The sequence below is a fragment of the Cheilinus undulatus genome, linkage group 5 (assembly GCF_018320785.1).
Source record: "Cheilinus undulatus linkage group 5, ASM1832078v1, whole genome shotgun sequence".
In the NCBI taxonomy this organism is placed as follows: Eukaryota; Metazoa; Chordata; class Actinopteri; order Labriformes; family Labridae; genus Cheilinus; species Cheilinus undulatus.
Window position 1 is genome coordinate 51,979,735 of NC_054869.1, and position 22,729 is coordinate 52,002,463.

General features: G+C 40.0%; 1 protein-coding gene across 1 annotated transcript in view; it reads right to left on the reverse strand.

Moving 5' to 3' along the window:
- The window catches only part of znf608 (zinc finger protein 608), an 85,200-nt gene extending 68,836 nt beyond the window's left edge, over nucleotides 1-16,364 (reverse strand). Inside the window, exons 1-2 of the mRNA XM_041787454.1 lie at nucleotides 16,323-16,364; nucleotides 15,128-15,724 (exon numbers count right to left, since the gene is read on the reverse strand). Of these exons, the coding sequence (XP_041643388.1) occupies nucleotides 15,128-15,724; nucleotides 16,323-16,364 (639 nt within the window). The remainder of the gene's footprint in view (nucleotides 1-15,127; nucleotides 15,725-16,322) is intronic.
- Between the last annotated feature and the right edge of the window lie 6,365 nt (nucleotides 16,365-22,729).

Sequence of the window (22,729 nt, forward strand, 5' to 3'; positions counted from 1 at the left end):
ATGGTGGTGGCAGTGTGATGGTCTGGGGCTGCTTTGCTGCTTCAGGCCTGTGATTAATGGAACCATGAATTCTGCTGCCTACCAGAAAATCCTGAAGGCCAACGTCCGGCCATCATTTCATGACCTCAAGCTCAAGCGCTCTTGGGTTATGCAGCAGGACAACGACCTGAAACATATCAGCAAGTCCACCTCTGGATGGCTCAAGAAAACAAAATTAAGGTTTTGGAGTGGCCAAGTCAAAGTCCGGACTTAAATCCAATTGAGATGCTGTGGTGTGACCTTAAATGGGCAGTTCATGCTGGAAAACCCTCCAATATGGCTGAATTAAAACATTTCTGTGAAGAAGTGTGGGACAACATTCCTCCACCGTGATGAGAAAGACTCATCAGCAGTTATCACAAACGCTTGATTTCAGTTATTGCTGCCAAGGGTGGAACAACCAGTTATTAGGTTCAGGGAGTGATTACTTTTCACACAGGGCCAGATAGGTTTGGATTTTTTCCCCCTTAATAAAACCTGAACCTGTCCAATTAGAATCGTCTCGGTAGTCTTGTTAAAACTGCTGGAAAAATCTCAGGAAGTCAGCAGACAGGGGTAATGTCTATCTATAACAGACAGGTCTTGAGGAGGGCTAATGCTATTCTGGATTGTCCTAATCATCCACTTGGAAACAAGTTTAAGCTTTTGCCCTCAGGCCGTCGTTTTAGGGCTCCTATGAGGAGGACTACAAGACTTCAGGTCTCTTTTATCCCAAGTGCAATTTATTTACTTAATGGCAGTTAACCCTTAGGTTGCTCCTGTTCTTGGTGCACTATGATTGCTCATTTGCACATCCACATATTGCACTTTTAAATTACTTGATAGTAATTTTCCATTTTTGGTATGAGCTCTGGACTAAACTTTAGTTAGTGATTTTGTGTATGTGTATGGTGTTTTTTATATTGTGTTGTTTCATGTTTTTTTAATTCTGATGTTGTCATTGTGTACCTTGTCTTTTGTGTGCCCCTGCTGCAAAACTAATTTCCCTTCACAGGACAATAAAGAGATTCTGATTCTGGGATTCATCATTTAGAAACTGCATTTTGTATTTACTTCGGTTGTCTTTGTGAGATATAAAACTTGGTTTGATGATCTGAAACATTTAAATGTGATAAATATGCAAAAAAATCAGGAATCAGAAAGGAGGTAAATACTTTTTCGCGGCACTGTATAATGTCTACATCTTGAGGTCCCTTGGAGCATGAGGCCCCTGGACAAAGTCTGTTGTTGCATAATAGAAAAAGCACTTATGCCCTTTAAATAAAGTCCTGGTACCTTCAGCAGTTTGTAAATAAAGCCTCATTATTAGAGGATTTACCGCAGTGGTTTTCAAACACCTAAGGTTAAGCCAAAATCTCATAGCTCACCAAATTTAAATCTATACAAAACAGAAATTTCAAATAATGTTACATTCAAGGTGGCCTATAAGGGGAGAAAAAGGGGAGCGCTTTCTGGGGCCCAGCCAACTGGGGGATCATGGAGATGGCAAAATTAGGCAAAAAGTGTCAAAACAAAGTCAGAAATGGGTGAAAATTGGTAAGAAAGTGGCCAAACAATGGGTTAAAATTGGCAAAAAACTTATTGAAAGTGTCAAAATAGTGGCAAAAATGGGTTACAGGTGGGCTAAAAGGATTACATGTTGTAAAAAGATGGTAAAAATGGGTTAAAAGTGATCCAAAAAAAGAGCAAAACTGGGCAAAAATTGGCAAAAAGGTGGCAAAATAGATCACAAGTGATGGAAGAGTAGCACAAAGGGTTGAAGATGCTAAAAGGAGGTACTAGGTGGCTAAAAGTGATGGGAAGAAATGGAAAAAATTGCCAAATTTGGGCGAAAAATGGCTAGGAATTTGTAAAAAGGGGTTAATTGTGGCAAAAAATCCAAACAAGTGGCAAAAATTAGAAAGTTAGTAATTAGTGGGTAGAAAATTGGTTTACTTGGTTAAAAGTAGCATTAGTTAATAATTTCAACCCCTATTTCAACCCAATAATAGCTCGCCATGCTTTTCATCTCTTAATGAGGTAACTGTTAGCCAGGATGCTAGCACTGATGCTACTGACCCAACACACACACACACACACACACACATTGACGTCATCAATAAATCACAACTTTGAGGTCCCATTCTCTGGGTTTTTCAGGGGTCCAGATCTGTGGGCAGGCCTGGTTACAGGACTTGCCATAAAGTTGTAGTAATAACGTATTAGACTAGCCTGAAGGCACACTAGTGAGCCTTGCCGCACCTTTTGAGAACCACTGATTTACGGTAATCAGATGTCTTTGTCTATACAGAGCCTTTTGAGTCTCTTCAGATCAATCTTTGTCCTGATGCTCTGGATCAGCTGTTTACATGCAGCATCACACCCTGACCACAACTCTACCTGAATAAACCACACACCGTCAACGTTGCCATGGAAACAGAGCCTGTGCAAACCTGTTAAAACCCACCACCAAGTAATGGGACGACCTGCGAGGTGCAGCTTTCACACAACACCTCAGATCACCTGTCAGCCAAGGAGGCAGCATTTACAGCAGATATGAGACGTGACTCTGCTGCTGATAGAAATGTAAAAATAAAACAAAGAGGAGTTAATGAGAAGACGTGGATGTTGACAGGCACGTCGGCGCTGCTGTGAGTCGATCAGAATTCAAGATAAACCCATAAAATCAGTGCGGAGCGGGCCGTGTTTGCTGTGCGGTGGTCGTGCAGCCTGCAGGGATCCACGCTGATGGACACAAAGTGACAGCAGAGCAGCCGCTGTCATTCACAGACGAACTCCAGCGAATCTTATTATCATGCAGATGACAGTCTGAGATTCAGCAGACACACAACTGCTTTCATTTCTGTCAACAAGCACAGATCAGATTTTAAATGCTAGACTGATCCTTTTAGCTGCTACTGAAGGTTTTTATCCTTACTGTTGGAATATTTTCAGCTCTAATTCAGAAGCTTTGGTGAACTAGTGAAACACCAATCTAGCTATTTAAGCTCTGATACCCATCCAGGATCGAGGTTTGGGGTATCTGCTGATACTGATCTGCTATCTGAATCAGATTAATAACTTGTACCGTACTGTGAAGATTAGGCTGGGAACCCTCTGTGTGCAGCATCAGGTTTTCCTAAATTTGTAACTCAGCGTTCTTTTAGGCAAGGGTTCTCAGCATTGGGGTCTGGACCCCATTTGGGGTCACAAGAGACTGAGAGGGGGTCTCCAGATGCCTTAAAAAAAACTAAGAACATTTCTGAATTACACTGTTGCCACTTTACACCAATTTTGCCAAATTTTAACACATTTTTGCAACTTAAAACCCATTTTCTGTCAAATTTAAAATCCTTTCCACTCCTTTTTTCCAGGGATGCACGATAATTATCGGTACCTATAATTTATCGGTCGATATTGCATATATTTTACATATTTTAATTTTGCGGATAATAAAATATTAACCGATAAAATCCACCCATAATAAAGGCATTTGTTTTCTTTCTCACAAGACTACACATTCCAAAACAGTAGATGGCGCCACAGTACACGAGCCGCTGTTGACCACCAGAGAAGAAGAAAGATGCAGCCTCAGCCGTACTGGCGGAGTTTTTCAGTACATACGGGGAGGATAACAAGACAGTGTTTGCAAAATTTGCCCTGCAAAGCTCCCGAAGAGTGGAAAACAGTCCTCGAATTCTCTACTCTCACACAACGGATCTTATAAGTCACTAAAACGCCATCGTCCTGACGACGTTAAAACGAAGCGGCAGTAGCCGCTAGCGTTAGCCGCGGGCATTAGGACAAAGCCAAAGGTTAAGACGAGGCAAAGTGCTGATTAAGCAGGCACTGGAAACTGCAGAGAGTTCTTCAGAGCCAAAGGCAACGCTAATAATGATAAAATCATTTTGACAGTCTCCTGATCCACCGCTACTTTCACAGACGTATCCCTGCCTGCTCTGGTTCATGTGGTTTCATTCAGTCTGAGCGACGTTAGGAACAGAAGTTTACCCAAAGACCACGGCTGACTTTACATTTTTAACCTCTCTCTGATATGACTTATGTTAGTGCATATTTTTAATCTTTATGTAGAACATCAGCTCTATTTCTGACTTATGCAGCAAAAAAAAAAAAAAAAATGAGACCTACAAACATCTCCACTTGTTAAGTATGCCAGCCTGTTATCATTTGGTTTTATGTCTAAGTCAGCTGAAGTCTTTTTTTTTTTTTTTTTTTTAAATCAACAATTGAAAAAAATGATCAGTTCTTATCGGTTATCGGCCATCAGGAGTAGGAAATTATCGGTATCGGTTCAAAAAAACACTTATCGTGCATCGCTCCTTTTTTCTGCCTGTTTTTGCCCCTTTTAAACCAAATCTTGCATATCTCTGCCTGTTGTTGGCTCTGTTAACACATCATTGCCACTATTTACCCCTTTAACCACTTTTTGAGCCACATTTCACAATTTGATATGCCGTTTTTTGCCAGTTTATATTAAGGCTGTCCCGATATACCGGTATTGACGATATTCGTGACATTAAAAAATAAAATTTCAGTATTGTGTTAAAAATGTGCATATGATAATATCGTGTAAATGATCCAGTGCTACTTGAACACAGTTTGGAAACAGAAAAAGAAAAATATGCCAGGGATTGTTCAGTAGGCATTGGATTATTCCAACGTTATTAGTTGTCATTCTTCAGTTGCACACAAATGCTGCGTCCCCTGCTATCCACAAATGATTTTGTTTCAGTTAATATTGTAGTTATAGCAGATGTTGCACCTTGTGGATTTTCTGTTTATCAGTTCATCTGGTTATCTTTTAACTAGCTATTGAGTTTAACTGCACTTTTTATATACATTTGTACAGTTACTGTTTTCATATTGCTTCAGTACCTGAGGGATGGGACCTATCCGATCCAATATCGGTATCGGGTCCGATATGGACGTAATTAATAGATCGGATATCTGACTGACGGCGCCAATCCAAGTGACCGATCTAAATCCATCCTACAGTTTGCGGTAGACCATGAACGCACCGCAGTCTAACACGAGACAGTCTGTGTGTAACTGAGCTAGTATCAGTTAGGATGTTCTTAGAATGTTCAACGAGGAAATTTTTCAGTTGCAGAATGAAACTGAGTCCGTTGCTGACATGTATCATAGGGTGACTTTTGCAGATATGCCAGACCAATGCTGGAGCAATGCATCTTAAACCGCCCACATGGAACATTTGGTAAACAGAGCTGTCTGTACTTCTGTAGACTTTCTTTGTGGCGGTGCTCTAAAGAGAATTCTTCTCTGCTGTATGTTAGCATCACTGAAGCCGAGTTCTGACTGGGACGTCTCTGATTTTAGTGATTTAGTGTCCCTGTGCTCTATAGCAGGGGTCGCAACCTTTTAACCCCTAAGTAAAGGTGCCAGAGACCAGGGACCCCCACTGTTCCTGAAGGGGGATGAACACAGCCATGCACATTCAAGAATAGTCACATGATGACAGTGCCGCCTGTAATGGGGATAAATGGGAGGGCTTTCTGGGACCCAGCCAAACTGGGGGGCCCATGAAGGTCGAGAAAATCATGGTCCATTATAAAGTTGGCTAGATATCCATATTCATATTTTATACTTAACCTGAATAATAACCACTCTCAACACAGCAACAGATATCTTTTTAAGTCATTTGTGCCCTAGTTTATACTAATCTTAAAAAAAGTAAATTCCTTTTCTTAAAAACAGATTTAAAATTGTTTAAAAAAATGTCCAAGAAGGTGGTGGGAAAGGTGGTTAAATGGGATTTTAGAAGTAGCAGAAATGGGTAAGAGGTGATATAAAGTTGATAACAGTGGCAAAAAAGAGCAAAAAATGGCAACAGTGGGTTGAAGTGGCAAAAACAGGCACAAAAAGTGGTGAAAGGGGATTAAAAAGTGGCAGAAAATGGTTGAAAGTGGCTAAAATGGGTTAACTAAGACAGTGGTTTTCAAACTTTTTTCGCCCAAGACACCCCTAAGGTGAAGCCAAATCTCAAGGCACACCATATTTAAATCAATACAAACTAGACCTTTTAAATAATGTTACAGTCAAGGTGGCCAAATAGGGGGTGATAAAGGGGAGAGCTTTCTGAAACCCAGCCAACTGGGGGATCATGAAAATGGCAAAAGTGGGCAAAAGGTGGCAAATATGGGTTAAAAGTGATGAAAAAGCATGGCAAAATTGGGCAAAAAGTGGCAAAACAAAGTCAGAAATAGGCGAAAATTGGTAAAAAAAAAATGGCCAAACAATGGGTTGAAGTTGGCAAACAACTTGTTGAAAGTGTCAAAATAGTGGCAGAAATGGGTTACAAGTCGCCTAAAAGGGTTATATGTTGTAAAAAGGGTTAAAGGTGATTAAAAAAAGGCCAAATTGAGCAAAAAAGGTGGTCAAACAAAGGCAAAAGTGGGCAAAAATTGTCAAAAAGGTGGCAAAATAGACCACAAGTGGCAGGAAAGTAGCAAAAAAGAGGTTAAAGTTATTAAAAGGTGGTAAAATGGGGTTAAAAGTGGTGCGGGAAAAAGGCAAAACATGGCCAAATAATAGCAAATTTGGGCGAAAAGTGGCAAAAACGTAGCAAAAATGAGTTAAATGTGACAAAAAGTTCCAAAATAGCAGCAAAAATTGGTCTAAAGTAGTAATAAGAAGTGGCAAAAAAATGCTGAAAAAAAGCAGCAAAGTTGTTTACGTTTTCAAAAGAAGTGGCAGAAATTGGTTGAAAAATTGGTTAAATTGGGTAAAATTGCATGAATTAATAATTTCAACACCAATTTCAACCCAATAATAGCTTACCATGCTTTTCTGCTCTTAATGAGGTAACTGTTAGCCAGGATGCTAGCACTGATGCTACTGATCCAACACACATGCACTGATATCATCAATAAATCCCAACTGGGGAGGTCCCATTCTCTGGGGTTTTTCAGGGGTCCAGCCAGATCTGTGGGCAGGTCTGGTTACAGGACTTGCCATAAAGCTGCAATAATAACGTATGGTACAATTCCCATGGCACACCTGGACTTGCTTTAAGGCACACTAGTAAGCCTTGCCACACCATTTGAGAACCACTGATCTAGGGCAGATAAATTGGCAGAAATTGGTTGAACTGGTCAAAATGGGCATATCAAACAGTGAAATCTGGTTGAAGCGGGCAAAAATGGGTGTAAAATGTGATAAATAGTGATTGATAGTGGCAATAATGGGGCAACAAAGGCAACAATATACAGAGAGGGGCAAGAATTGGTTTAGAAGTGGCAAAACAGGCGGTAAAAAGTGGTGTAAAGGACTTGAGTTTGATAAAAATGGGTTAAGAGGGGCAAAAGTGAGTTAGAATAGGCAAAAAATGTTGGTAAAAAGGGATAAAGTGGCTGAAAAAGGAGTAAAGTGGCACAAATGTTTCCAAGTTGTGCAAAGTTGATGAAAAGTGGCTAATATGTAATGATATTAGGTGAGAAAAAAAACTATTTCAAAAGTATTCTCCATTTTTTAAGGCATCTGGCGACCCTCTCTTAGTGTTTTGCGACCCCCCAATACGGTCCTGAACCCCAGGTTGAGAACCACTACTCTAGAGGGGTCCAACAGGACAAAAACGTACAGTCTAGATGAATATCTCTGCTTCTCTGTGTTTGATAGGCGATGTAATTATGTGTTGGTTTGGAAAGATGGAGGATAAAATGTCCAGTGCTGCAGCGCCACATAGTGGTCAATGCTACTGTCTTTCTGCCCTCCATATGATCATGTGATTGAAACTATGAGGATGGCGACTAAAAAGCCCCTCTTCAGTACTCAGTACTTCAGTACTTTTCTACAGTCTATGATGGACAAAAACACCTTCACTCTTGACCTTCCTTCTTCCTCCTCCTGCCAGTTTCTGCAGTGAGTAGAAAAATAAATATGGGTAATGTTTTAATCAGATTAAAGATTGAAGAACATAGAAAGACAAAGAATACAGAAAGGTCCGTGGACGTGGAGCTACAATAAATCTCCACTTTTATTGTCTTTTAAATGTGTAAAAGCCTCCAGAGCTCCTCTACAGCCATCACAGGACACCAAGTCTTCAGTGGAGCCCCGATTACTGTTGACAGAGACTGAATTACAGTCAGCACAGAGCTCAGGGTGAGACTGAGTCTGTGTGTTTCACAGCCGAATGGGAATCCTTCAGATCAACAAATAAACAAAGCAGCCGGGGCAGGCCGGCGTTCCTCCTGTCAGCAGCAGGGAGGACGCTCCGGCTTTTCCTGCTTTAGCTTTAATCCTGCAAAGAAAAACGTCCAAAAACTCCTCCGTGACCTCCTCCGTCTGTTTCTTTTTTTTCTGTCAGCCGGCGTCCTCTGTCTGCTGTCACGTCTCATTCTTCCCTCGCTATCACATCTCTTTCCCCATTTCACCTCTTCAACCGTCCCTCCGTCTTCCTCCATCTGTGTCTCTCCTAAAGACCATTTATTTAAACTCAATTAGCATTAGGGTTGAAAGATTTGCAAAAACAACTGAATTGTGATTCCCCCCCCCCCCAATATTGTGATTTAATATGTGATTATCATTAGGTTCCTCATCTTATGTATTTTTTAACAAATTCAAGCAATAAATCATTCTGTATTATAACCTACATTCAGTCAGGAACACTCTCATCATACATTTTACCATTCTATTGCAAAATAGTTTTGCAATAAAACACTTTTACTGCTCTAAAGATTCTACCTAGGTGAGTCAGCAGCATGCTCTGACTTTCCAGCGAGTGCATGGCTAAATACCTCCATATGGATAGATACATTTATGACAAAGCATAGAGAAAACAATCATGAATCTGCAGCATGAATCTGAATATGACAGTGCAAGAAGGTTTAAGCTATAGAGGAGGCAGCTGGGATGGAGGAGGTGAAGCTTGGGCCGCTGTGTTGAGAGAAAGAGCTGTGATTGGCTGAGGGAGCTGGGAGGTAATAACTGGTATCAGCTGATCGTGGCTGGGGGTATGACTACCATAAACTAACGCCAAGTTCCATCAATATTAGATGGAATAAAATGAGGCAGAATGGTTAAAAAAAATGTGACATTTTTGCTCATATTGCAAATTTGTTATCAACTGCTTTACAGTATTTAAGTGGATTATCATTTTTATGTCACTTGGTTGCTAAAGACAGACATTAGGGATGCACGACAGGGCTCAACAGTGCGAGCGTTTCACTCGCATTTGTAGGGCCCTATGAATTCCGCGTTAACGGAATTGCAGACAGAATCGCGGAATTGGCCAATAAAAACGGAATTTACAATTTAACGTGAAAATCGCGGAAATTGAATTAATTTGACTGAAATGCCGTGTTTTTTTGGGAAAAGGAACGTATATCCAGGAATATCCCGGGGGAACACTACAGCGGCGTACAACTTGTCCCTCCCTACACAAACACTCACCCCGCCCCCTCCTTAACAATAACAGCATGCGCGAGGCACACCACTCGCCCCTAGAAGGATTCAAAATCGAGTCGGACTGACTCGTGATTTTACGAAGGCCCGTAGTCTAAATGATGTTAAATAAGAGTGTTAGTGTAATAATTCCTCCCGTAGATTCTGTAGTTCCCTTTGGTTGCTTAATGAGCAAATACGTAGCGGTCTGATATGAGGCAGACAGCGAAGATGGAGAGATGAGAACCGTTAGGAGTAAAACACAATGCAGCATCAAACTGCATGCACTGTTACATATTGAGAGAGTAAAGAAAACGTTAGGTATCAGATTTGCTTTTAACCATTTAACTTTAATGTGACCGTCTTACTTAGTTACTATCACTCTGAGAGAACAGAAGGATTTCTTCGTTTACATTATAAACATCAGCTAGGACTCAGGGTGATTCTACACGTGGCTGTGTCTTGAAATGTTGGAAATATCTGACTGTTACTTACCCTGGTTATAGTTCATTTACATCAGGGTTATCCAAACAACGGCTCCTGGGCCAATTATGGCCCTTTTCAATAAATTTAAGGTTAGTTCTATTTGATTAGTGAACACTTTGTTCATTTACATAAACAAGACACTCGTTTTTCTGGTAAAATTAGTGGAAAGGTTAAAAAACGGAATTCCAAAAAATAAAACGGAAAAAATGGAATTTGGAAAAAAATTTAAACAGATTTCATAGGGCCCTACATTTGCACCTAAAAATAGGTGTGTGCGAATTGTAAAAAAACACTTAGGGGCACATGTGCGCATAAAAAAATCAGCCAAAGCAGCCGAAGGAGAGATCCATGGAGGAAAGACGCCTCTCTTGGTGTCTGTGTAGCCATAGCAACACGTCGTAGTCTGTGCTTATTTATTTGTCTCATGTTAAGAACGACATGTTGGACAGCTCACCGTCTCGCTGGCTACTCATAATGCCCCAGTGCAAGAGCAGAAACCCCAAGACAGCGTAATTTGGTGTTTTTTCATTGTTAATGTCAAAAAAGACAGGTGGAAGTAGCTGGATTTCCCCGTTTCATCTTCTTCTACGACGGCTTTTCTTCTTGGTCGGCGTATTTTGTGATGACAGCGCCCCTAACAGGCAGAGGTTGTAGGGGTTCAGACGGTTTGGTCCGTTTGGCCAAGAGCAGTCTGAATGTGAACCAAACCAAAGGAAAGTGGACCGAGTCCCCCGGACTACACAAAAATAAAACCTATTGGTCACTTAGATCGACTCCGACTGAAGTTGCCAAATTTAAAGTAAATTTTAAAAAAAACAAAATTAGTAACGTTAAAGACAAAATTAAATTGCAATACTTTTTCAAACCTCAATAATTCTACCTTTCTGTACATTTTGTATACAAATTCATTAAATAATTTTACTTGTAAATGTCTATTTGCATCACGTTTATTAGGGAAAACACATTATCTGATCAGTTTTCACTGTGCCCCTAAATTTCTTCATGTGCTCCTAACTTTTTCAACATAGGAGCACATGTGCTCCTTGGGAAAAAAGTTAGCATGACGCCCTGCACGATATTATCGGCCTGATATTGGTATCAGCTGCTATCAAAGTTTCTGCCGATATTTACATCTAATATTTTAGCCGTGAATATCGCATATACTGACAGAGTTTTAGGCTGGACCAACAGACCTATGTAAGTTGAGATCATATTTCTTTATTCATTCTCATTCTTTTAACTTTAAAGTGTGTTGTAGGAAAAAGGTTTTCTTTTTTCATCCTCAAACCTTAAATTGTGTTCTAAGGACTGAACTTTTGGTTATGTAAAACATTTTTAATATCAGTATTGATATCAGGATCAGCTAAAATGAATCTCTTAAGTATCGGCATATCGGATATCGTCAAAAAACAATATCGCGCATCCCTAGAAAGACATTAAACCCTAGTACATGGCTGACTGAATCTATCTTGGATGCCTGTTGAAATGCCTGACTGAGTTGTGTGTTCTGGCAGAGTGAGTAGTGTTCGCGGGGTGTAATTGTGCTGTCCTTAATGTCTGTAGGTGGAGAATTGAAGGACCCTTAAAGTTTCAAACATAAAGCCCAGCTAACCTGACACGCCAGATCGACTGAATATATTTCACATTCATCTGGGAAAGTTCCCATAGAAAGTGCTTGGGAAGGGCAGGACTCATCAGAAAATCTTTAGAAGGTGATTGGAGGAACGTTTCTATGACGGGCTGTCAGACCAACAAATGACGTAGTGCGCATGTGTTACTCTTGTGCAGACCACTGCTGCCTTAGATTGTTAACAGCAGAGCTTCACGTAAAATTTATGCCAAGGCCGCTCGGGAGATGTGCAAAAACAACTTCTGTGCCGACATTTCAGTGGGACTCTTCGCACTTGTTTTACAAAGAAATGTAGTCCTGTTCTCATTAAACTGCTGCTTTCCTCCAACTAAATCCGAGCTAACGGCTACCGTAGTAGCAGCCCCTGGATGCACTGGAACGATCACAAACTCACGTCGAAACAGAGCAGGAGAAAAGCAAAAACATTTTTTCTGTTACAGAAAGCTTTCAGTGTTGCTCTCTGCTCTTGTTTCAACAAAGAAAGGTTGTCCAGTTCTGACCAAACTGCCACTGTGGTTAAGTCCAAGCTAATCACTTCACTAGCAGACATTGTATACAAGCATTCACAACAGGGTAGAGTCACTCGCTCACTCGCTCACTCACTCACAGACAGAGCCATGTGTAAAGCTGACCTCAGTGGTCAGCCAACAATAAATGTAAGATTTTTCTAAATCACTAAAAAAACTCCGCCATTAGCCCTATCTCCCAATAGTAAAGAATCCTTTAGAAAATTCCTGGATCCACACAGTGATCCAGATCACTCCCAAAGTCTAATCAGTTCTTCCTTATGCCATTTCTGACATATCCTGAAAATTTCATCAAAATCCGTCCATAACTTGTATTGAGTTATGTTGCTAACAAACAAACAAACTAACAAACCCTGCCGATCACATAACCTCCTTGGCGAAGGTAATTAAGCTTCAAAATCATGAAATATGAGGCAATAAAATCTGCTCCAGGATGGTGTGGGCATGTCTGTTGAATGAGATGAAGCCACGCCCACTCAGGAGAAATACGATCCTCTCAGATTAAAAAAAAAAAAAGTTACAATCTCAATGGAAGACAGCACTCATGCTATTAGCCTGCCTCTTGACCTTTTGTTGACCTCAGAAGAAGAGACAAAATGTGTTTTCTGTCTCAGATCTCTGTTCTGATGCTTTCAATGATCCATAGACCACTGTGGCTGATAGATTTGGTAAATTTACCTCACAATGAACAGAAAAACAGCATTTAACTGACTGTTAACTTTCAACAAAGGCAGTGACATCAGCTAACGACAGACTGGACTGAGATGAACTGCTCTGTGGTTTCAGATTGGAGTGTTAGAGGGGCGGGGCCATTCGTGACATCACGAGCCCCACATATTAGCCCCGCCCACATGAAACCCAGCCAGGAAAGAGGTGAAAAACGTTCCAACGGTCTAAATCCAGAATTCAGTCACAGGTAGATCTCAGTGTTTTCACATGTTTACAGCAACCAGATTCCAACAAATCTAGAGTGTTAGGACACAAACTTTGTATTTCACTTTACAGGGTCTTTAAAGTGTAAGGAATGATGATGAATCTGTCATAGGTCTGTTGGTCCAGCCTAAAATCGCACCAACTTGCATGTATGTTCATAATTAAAGCTGAGATAGGCAGATTGTTATGGCCAAAACACTGCTTACAAATACCTGCAGAAATTGTCATATCAGCCGATACGATAATTCACTTTTTGAGTAGATATCTGCCAATACTATTGTGCATTGCTATTGATTTTGCAGCAAAAATGTAAACTAAGTGCTAAAATACAAAGATTTAGAGCCGATGCCATGTGCATCAGTGTTCTTTAGAATAAAGCGCGGGTGTCAAACTCAAGGCCTGGGGGCCAAATCCAGTCCCAAAGATCCTATCATATTTGTATTCCAACTGGCCCACCAGTATGAGCTCTGCAGATTTCCTCCAGTATAAAAATGTAAACTTCACCTTGATTATTTAAAAGATTCTTGTTAAGCCATCAAAAACTGAAAAAGTAAAGAGTAAGAAAGATTTCATAAACAGTCAATGATGTGGGGAAAGAGATTCATTTTTGTTTTATTTCATATTTTTGCATCTCAAGATTAGGATTCAAACTTATGATTTTGACTTTTCATTTCATACTTTGACCTTTTCAACTCATAATTTGGACTTTTAATGTCCTTTTTTTATCTTTAAGATTCACAAGTTAAAATTTTCAACTCCTTACTTTGGCTTTTTATTCCCATATTTTGACTTTTAAAAACATAATTCAATTTTTTTCTCATATTATGACAATTTAAATGGCTAATTTTTACATTTAATATTATGTTTTGACCCTCTACACTCCCAATTTTTTTATTTAAATCATATTTTTAACTTTCTAAATCATCATTTTGAATTCTAGCTCATCTTTTGTCATTTCAAACTCCTATTTTTTGGCTTTTTAATCCCATATTTTGACTTTCAAACTCACAATTTCATTTTTTCTCATATTTTGACATTTTAAATTCATAGTTTTTACTTTATATATCATATTTTGACATTTTCCACTCCAAATTTTGAATTTAAATCATATTTTTAACTTTCTAAATCATCATTTTGAATTCTAGCTCATCTTTTTTCATTTCAAACTCCTATTTTTGGCTTTTTAATCCCTTACGTTAAACTATCAGACTTTCAATTTAAAATCTAAAGTCATATTCGACTTTTAAACTCATGAGTTCAAAATTGATCTCATACTTTCACTTTTCAAACTTGATTTCAACTTTCTCCTCATATATTTGCTCTTTAAAAACATTTTTCTATTTTTAATATTGTGTTCTGATCTTTTGAACTAATAAATTGGAATTTTTATCTCAGATTTGAGCCTTTAAACTTATCATTTTAACTTTTTGTCCATTTGTTATCCATAAATCCTCTCCCACTCTGAGCTTCAACTGTCATCCTGCAGGATAGATGTCGTATTGATAAAGATCAGTATGCACAACCCTACAGCTGATTATTTATGACACTAGGGCTGTTCGCCCCTAATGAAGACAGCAAACAAAGCCTGAGCAGATGCATCAAACGGGAAGGCAGGGAAAGACTGAAAGTAAGGAATGTCTGGATTAAATGGTACTGAAAGGAGGAGGAGGAGGATGGAGATGGAGGACACACTGCTGCTCCCCTCCCTCCTCCTCCTCCTCTTCATCTCCCCTCCAAAAAGGAAAAATGTGAGTCCATCAGCAGCATGGTAAATATGAGCAGACAGACAGTGAGTCTGGGAACAATGACACCAGCTGGGCAACAACAAAAGGAAATAAATATCATGTGGCAGGCGCTCATCCCTCCATTTAAACACTGCTGCTGTGTGTGTGTGTGTGTGTGTGTGTGTGTGCAGCCTCTTTGTGGCCTTCACACCTGCATGTCTCTGCCTGAGTGTGCTCTGAATATCAAAAATTCCTCCCTTTCTTCCACCTTTGGAGCAGAGATGCTGCTCTGATGTTGTCAGATCCGGAGTGTGCTGACAGCTGATGTCAGCCTCATTGTGTTGTTGTTGTGTTTTTGCCTTTGGCTCCAGACAATAAAAGCAGCTTACCTTCTCGGCTCCTCGGTGTTTCTTGGCCGCCGGCGTGTCGTCATGCTGCCGCCTCACAACAATAGCGCCTCCGCCGCTCTTAGCTCCACAATCCAGCGCGCTTTTGTTGCCGTTACTCCCGTTAATGCCGTTATTGTTGACGGTGCCGCTATCTCCCATGATCCTGGAGGAGTCACAGAGGCACAGATGATGCTCGGGCAGGGCGGGCGACGGGAGGAAGACAGAGGGAGGAGGAGACGAGCCATCCCCGGGCTTCTCCTTCCGCGTCCGGACCGCAGGAGCAGCAGGAGCGGCAGGAGCGGCGTCCCTCTCCCTCTCTCTGTCTCTCTCCCTCTTCCAGCCGCGGATCACGTTCTTCCCCTTCCGCTCCTCCTTGCCTTTGGCGCAGGACGCGGGAGCGGAGGCCGTGGTGCTGTCTGGGATGCCGTTGTTGTTAATGTTGCCGCTCCCGCCGCTTCCACCGCCGTCCACGTCTCTGCTGACCGCTGAGAGCATCTCCACACTGCGTCCTTGAGCCTCCAGACGCTGCTGCTGCTGCTGCTCGTCTCCTCTGACCGCAGCCGCGCACTGATCCTCCGCCTCCTCCCGTCCCTGCCGCTAGGGCTGCTGGGTGACTGCGAAAACCGTCATCAGCGGGTTTTGGCTGAAAAGGAGACCACAATTGAGAAATTCTTTGTGCATGAATTCCCGCGATTAAATAAAGTCTTCCTGTTGCCTTCAGGGCAGTGGCGGCTGGTCGCTAGAGGGCGCCAGAGCTGCCTCATCAGCAGGGGCGGAGCTAGGGATTGAAATGTTACACAGGGCCCCCTGAGTCAGCTAGCAAAGCAACTGTGTTTTAATGTCTTTTTGACCCATAATGTCCCCATTTATGAACGATATTTTTACTATATTAACTCAGATTATTTCGCAGTGGTGCCCCCCCCCCCGTTTTTATTTTACTCTGTTTGATACAAATCTCAGTCTGCTGACCGATTCATTTAGTCACTTTTGATTCAATGATGACAAAAATCAGTGAAACTCAACATGTGGCTCTGTTGTGTCTTCAATTGAGACATTATTCCCATTTTTGACACTTTTATCCAGCCTTTTGCCGTTTTTTGGCCCTACTTCTCACCCATTTAAGCTGTCTTTTGCATTTAAATGTCACCTATTTCCCATTTTTCCACTCTTTAATGCGTTTTGCCCATTTTCCCACCTTTTTACTTATTTTGGTCCATTTTGGTCGCTTTCCACTCATTTTGTGCCTCAGTATCGCCACTTTTTTTTGCCACTTTATGCCTTTTTTGCCACTTTTCTCCCAGTGTTTGCTGCATTTAGCCCATTTTTGGCACTTTTAACCCATTTTTGACTCTTTTATCCTGCTTTTGTAAGTTTTTGCCCCCCCTTTGCCTATTTTTTGCCACTTTAAGCTGCATTTTGCAGTTAAATTCCCACTTAGTTCCCATTTTTTCCTTTTTTTTCTGATTTTTGCCCATTTTACTCACTTTACACATATTTTCTGCCACCTTTTTGCCACTTTTGGACCAATTTTGCCACCTGTAGCTCATTTTTTGCCACTTCTCGCCAATTTTTGCCACTTTCTGCCCTTTTTGCCACTTTTTTCCCAGTGTTTGCCCTTTTTTCCACTGAATCCTTTCCACCACTTTTTCCACTTTTTTTCTGCCTGTTCTTGCCATGTCTTAAACAATTCTTGACACATAAGCCTAATGTTGTCTCTGCTGACCCATTATTGCCACTATTAACCAATGTTTACACCCAATTCTTCCCATTTTAACCACATTTCACTATCTGATTCGCCCATTTTTGTCAGTTTAACCTGTTTCTGCTACTATCTGCCTATTTTTTTCTTTCTCAGTTAGCGCTATTTTGCCAGTTTATATCATTTTTCATCCCATTTCACCAAATTTCCACCCATTTTTGCCAGTTTAAAGCCACTTCAGCCATTTGTTAACTCTCTTTTACCACTCTATGCCCATTTTTGCAATTTTTTGGTCATTTTTTGCCATTTTTGTCTAATTTTTGCCACTTCTAACTCATTTCTGCCACTTTAAAGATCCAATTTCACTACTTTTTCCTTCGTTTTTTGCCATTATTAATACATTTGAGCTATGTTTTGCCCATGTTAATTCTTTTTTCAACAAAGGGATTTACGTTTTTAAGAGGGCTATTTACTACACAAATGGTTGAAAAAAAAATAGGTATTTGTTTCTTTGACAAGAGTGGTTACTTTTTCAGGTTAGATATAAAATATGAATATCACAGCTTAACTTTATAATGGACCACGATTTTGCTGATCTCCGTGGTCCCCAGTTTGGTTGGGCCCCAGAGACCTTCCCCTTCATCCCCCCTTATAGACAGCCTTGTCTGCACATGACTATTCTTAATAGTGCATGGCTGTGTCCAACCACCTTCAGGTACAGTGGGGGTCCCCGGTCTCTGGCACATTTATTTTGGGGGTCACAGGCTGAAAAGTTGAGAACCACTGATATAAGCCAGAACACACACAAACATCAGGGAGCTAGAAGGAGACGACAGTGAGACAACGGTCATTGAAACTAACTGAATTATTGTGAAAAGAGACAAAAAATGGGTGGCAAGTGGCAAAAATGGGTTAAAGTGGCAAAAGGAAGGGGCACAATCAGGCAAGAAGTGGCCAAACAATGAGCAAAAAGTAAAAAAAAAAAAACAGTTAAAAGTGGTATAATGTGACAAAAAATGGCAAATGCAGCAAAAATTGATTAAAAGTGGGGAAATGGGGCATAACTGGAACAAAAGTGGCAAAGAGGCAAAAAGTTGCAAAAATTGGTTAAAAGCAGCAAAAGAGAAAACAGCAAAAAAGGGGTTAAAAAGGCAGGAAACAGAGACAAAAATGGGAAAAAGTGGCCAAGCAATGGCAAAAAGTTTTGAAAAGTGGTATAAACTTGGCAAAAATGGACAAAAAGTTGCAAAATAAGGTAAAAAAATAATAAAAAAATGTGTTAAAAGGGTTTGAGAAATGTAACAACAATGGGCCAGAATTGGTTGAATAGGACAAAAAGTGGCAAAAAAGGGTAAAAATAATGAACAAATGTGTTAAAAGTGTTTGAAAGATGTAACAACAATGGGCCAGAACTGGTCAAATGGGAAAAAAGTGGCAAAATTGGGTTAAAAAGACAAAAAGAATTGTCAAAATTACGCAAAATATTGCAAAAAGTTTTGAAGGTGAAGTTTTAAAGTGGCAAAAATGGACAAAAAGTAGCAAACTAGGTTTATAGTGACAAGACAGGGTAAAAATAATGAAAACCCAATTAAAAGTGGCAGAAAGAAGTATCAACAATGAGCCACAATTGGCCAAAAGGGGAAAATATTGCTTAAAAGTAGCAAAAAGGGATGGGAAAAAATGTGTTAAACAGGCAAAAGGAATTGGCAAAATATGGCAAAACTCTCAAAAAATGGGACATTTAAAAAAATGTTCAAAATGCAGAAAAAATTGGTTAACAAAAGGGTAGAAATAATGAAAACTGAGTCAAAGTGGCAAAGAGAATTCACAAAATGGGCCATCATTTTCCATAAGAGGCAACAGTGGCAAAAATTGCTTTAAAGACCCTGTAAAGTCAAATTTAAAGTTTGTGTCTGAACACTCTAGAAATGTTGGAATGTGGTTGCTGTAAACATGTGAAAACTCTGAGATCTACATGAGACTGAATTCTGGATTTAGGCCATTTCATCTCTTTCCTGGCTTGGTTTCATGTGGGCGGGGCCAATATGTGGACTCACGATGTCATGAGCCCACAGTAGAGAATGACCCCGCCCCTCTAACACTACAATATCGTGGAGGGAAGCAGTCACCTGGAGCAGGGACTTCTGGTTCATTTGTGTGAAGGACTTCAGTCTTGTACTCTTGTTCCGTTCTATAATGTTCATGTTTCATTGCAAAGTTATAGTTCTGCATGTTCTGTTTATCGGTTCATGTTTTTAGGGGAAAATATTTTTCCAAGTATGACACCATGAGTGAGGGGGTTAATGCTGCAGACTACATGTGTCCTGAGTGGGCGTGGCTTCAGCTCATTCAACAGACACACCCACACCATCCTGGAGCAGATTTTACTGCCTCATTTTTCATGATTTGAAGCTTAATTTATGTGGCTGAAATTTGACCTGGGGGTTCATCACACAGTGATCTATCATACCACAAACCTGAATACAGATTTATTTTTACTTTACAGGGTCTTTAATAGCAGACATAGAAGTCCAAAAACAGATAAATAAAAAAGAAAAAACTATATTAAAACTATCAATGGATGAACAAATACCTCCCAATGATAAAAGACATCCACACCAGTGTCTGGACTGGGATGACTGGTATCATGCAGCACTACAGCTGGGATTAACAGTACATCAGATTTCTCATAAGAGCCTGGAGCGTGTCAACTCCTGCTTTACAAATCATTTCACCTGAACTTTCCCAATGATGTTTTTTCAGTTGTGTCCTCACAGCATCATTGAAAGCAACAATGATTTTTTTTAAATATGTACAAGGCAGCGCTATAAAGATGGGTACAATAAGCTCTAATGTTGGCATTGTCAGAGCACAGAGAGAAGTTTATTGGCCTGAGCATACAGCACTGTCTATATAATCAGCATCATCACACAGGAGATCAGGAGAGTAGTTTCTCCAGAGATACAAATATTTTGCTAAAAAAAAAAGTCAGATTTACTGTTTTGTTTTTTGAGTGTATTTATTTCCAGCCATCACCAGAGTTGGGGTAAAAACACAGATGAAACTCTACTGGAGTAAAACCTTAACCACACCCACTGGCGTTCTAATTCAGCTGCCATCATGGCTGCAGCTCGTTAGCTGTCCCACCTGCAGATAATCACTGGAAATCACAGTCTACACACCTGCTGATGAACTATCAGACACTACTGAATGCTGCAGCTTCTCACCTGGCTCCTCTTCAACCTGTTGCACTTAAACTGGCATATATGTATGCCAAAATTTAATATTTGACATTTATGGTAAGGTCTTTTTGTAATTTAAAAATTAATGCAAAAAAAGGGCATAAAAAGTTGAGTGTAAAAATTTCTTTAAATAAAACAAACTGAAATGCAGAAAAAGCAAAGTTGTTGACTGAAATTTGATTTAGGGGTTCATTACACAGTGACCTGTCACACAACAAACCTAAATTTAGATCTATTTTCACTTTACAGTGTCTTTAACATTAAAAACTGTCAAGGTTGTGGCAGAAAACTCAAAATGAAGACCCAAATGCTGATAAAGAAACAAAAGAACTTACTACAAAATAAATCCACGGGAAACCAAAACTCAAAGTCCAGAAAGCACGGGAGGCACGAGGAAAAACACGAGGAGTATCACAGAGGAACACATGCAGCGATCGACGAAGGACAGGGAGAAACAGAACATAAATACACAGGCAGTGATTGCACAAGGAGAGGCATGGGTAACGAGACTCAGGTGAAACTAGAGAGGGCAATCACAGAGGAGGGGAACTGGAAACGCACACAAGAAGAAAAACTTACTCACAAAATACTAAAAGTACAAACTAACAACCAAAGGGAGTACAAAGAACACAACACAAGGAGGGAATCTCAAAGACAGGGAGGGACAAGGATTTACAAAACACACTAGAACTATCCAAGAAATAATGAAACACAAATGGTAATCAAGTAAACACTAAACAGGATATAAAAAGAGCACGCAAACCATAGAAACACAAGGGCGACAGAAAACACCTAATAAACAGAACTAAACAAAATCAGGATCATGACAAAAATATCAGAAAATTTGCACCTAAACTGACATTTAAAGGGTTAAATTCTCCCAAAATGTAGTGGAAGTGGTGAGGAGAGAGGGATATTCATTTTAGCTCAGTGATGTAGAGCAGAGGTGGGCGTGGCCCTCAAATCAATTTAAAATATCTAGAAATTGTTAAAATGAGGAAAACATGATGCCGTTTACCATAAACACATGAGAAATAGACACATAGTTATCTTTAAATGCTAGAATGCTTGTAAAATTAGGGATATGATTGGCACTTTTTAATGTTAAAGACCCTGTAAAGTGAAAATAGATCTATATTTAGGTTTGTTGTGTGACTGGTCACTGTTTAATGAACCCTTAAATCTAATTTCAGTCAAATAAAACATCTCTAAGTTTCTAAAATTAAGCTTCAAAATCATGAAAAATGAGGCAGTAAAATCTGCTCAGGGATGGTGTGGGCGTGTCTGTTGAATGAGCTGAAGCCACGCCCACTCAGGAGAAATACAACACTCTTGGACTTGAAAGAAATATTTAGACTGCTGGCAGTGGGAAAGTAATAATAAAAAAACAACAAAAAAAAAACGAAAATTCGAACATGGGCAGCAGGCCAAAAATAATCACCCGTGGCCCCAAACTGGACAGCCCTGCTGTCAATGATCCATAGACCACTGTGGCTGATAGATTTGGTAAATTTACCCCACAATGAACAGAAAAACAGCATTTAACTGACTGTTAACTTTCAACAAAGGCAGTGACATCAGCTGACAACAGACTGGACTGAGATGAACCGCTCTGTGGTTTCAGATTGGAGTGTTAGAGGGGCGGGGTCATTGCCCACTGTGGGCGTGTGACATCACGAGCCCATATATTGGCCCCGCCCACATGAAACCAAGCCAGGAGAGAGTTGAAAAACTTTGTCACAGTCTAAATCCAGAATTCAGTCTCATGTAGATCTCAGTGTTTTCACATGTTTACAGCAACCAGATTCCAACAAATTTAGAGTGTTCAGACACAAACTTTGGATTTCACTTTACAGGGTCTTTAACCGTCTTCAAAAGATTGTATGCATCTTTAAATACATTTGTATAAAAGCCTAGATGTGCATGTAAAAATACTAAAATAACTATAAACTTTAATGTTCATTGCACTGTAAAACAAAAAAGAACTTTATTCTGGTGTAAATTCTGTGTCAGGCCAAATAAATTTCTCATTACTATCAGCATTTGCATGATGAAAGCTGGGTATTTGTCCCTTTTTCTTCATTAATATGTTTATTTGGGAGTTTTGCACAGAAACTGCTGAAACAGTTACATTGGGATCTTGACATCTTCATATACCTGTATAAAAATAAATCTCTGTAACAGGTCAAATAACATCTTATCCTACACACACACACACACACACACACACACACACACAAAGTTAAACTACTTTATAAAACTGTATAGAAAAGAGGAAAGTTAGAGGGGGAAGCAGCAGAGAAGTAGGAAAAAGAAAGAATAAAGAAAGTAAGGAGTGAATGAGTGGAGGGGGGCTTTATGGGATTAACAGGGGTTTAAAGAATTAAAATAGACCATAAAAGAGTCCCATTTCTTGTGAAAATTATTCACATTACCTCTGACAGACTATCTGATTCTTTCCCATTTTTAAAAAGACATCACCTCTCCAAGCCACTGACCACTGGAGGGAGGTATAGTAGATTTCCATTGTAAAAGAAGGTGGCGTCTTGCTACCAAGGAAGTAAAATCCAAGACTTCTAATTGTCTGTGACTGAATTGAGTATAGTTTTCCGGGACCCCAAAGATAGCGGTATGGGGAGAAGTATTTACAGAGATCGTGAG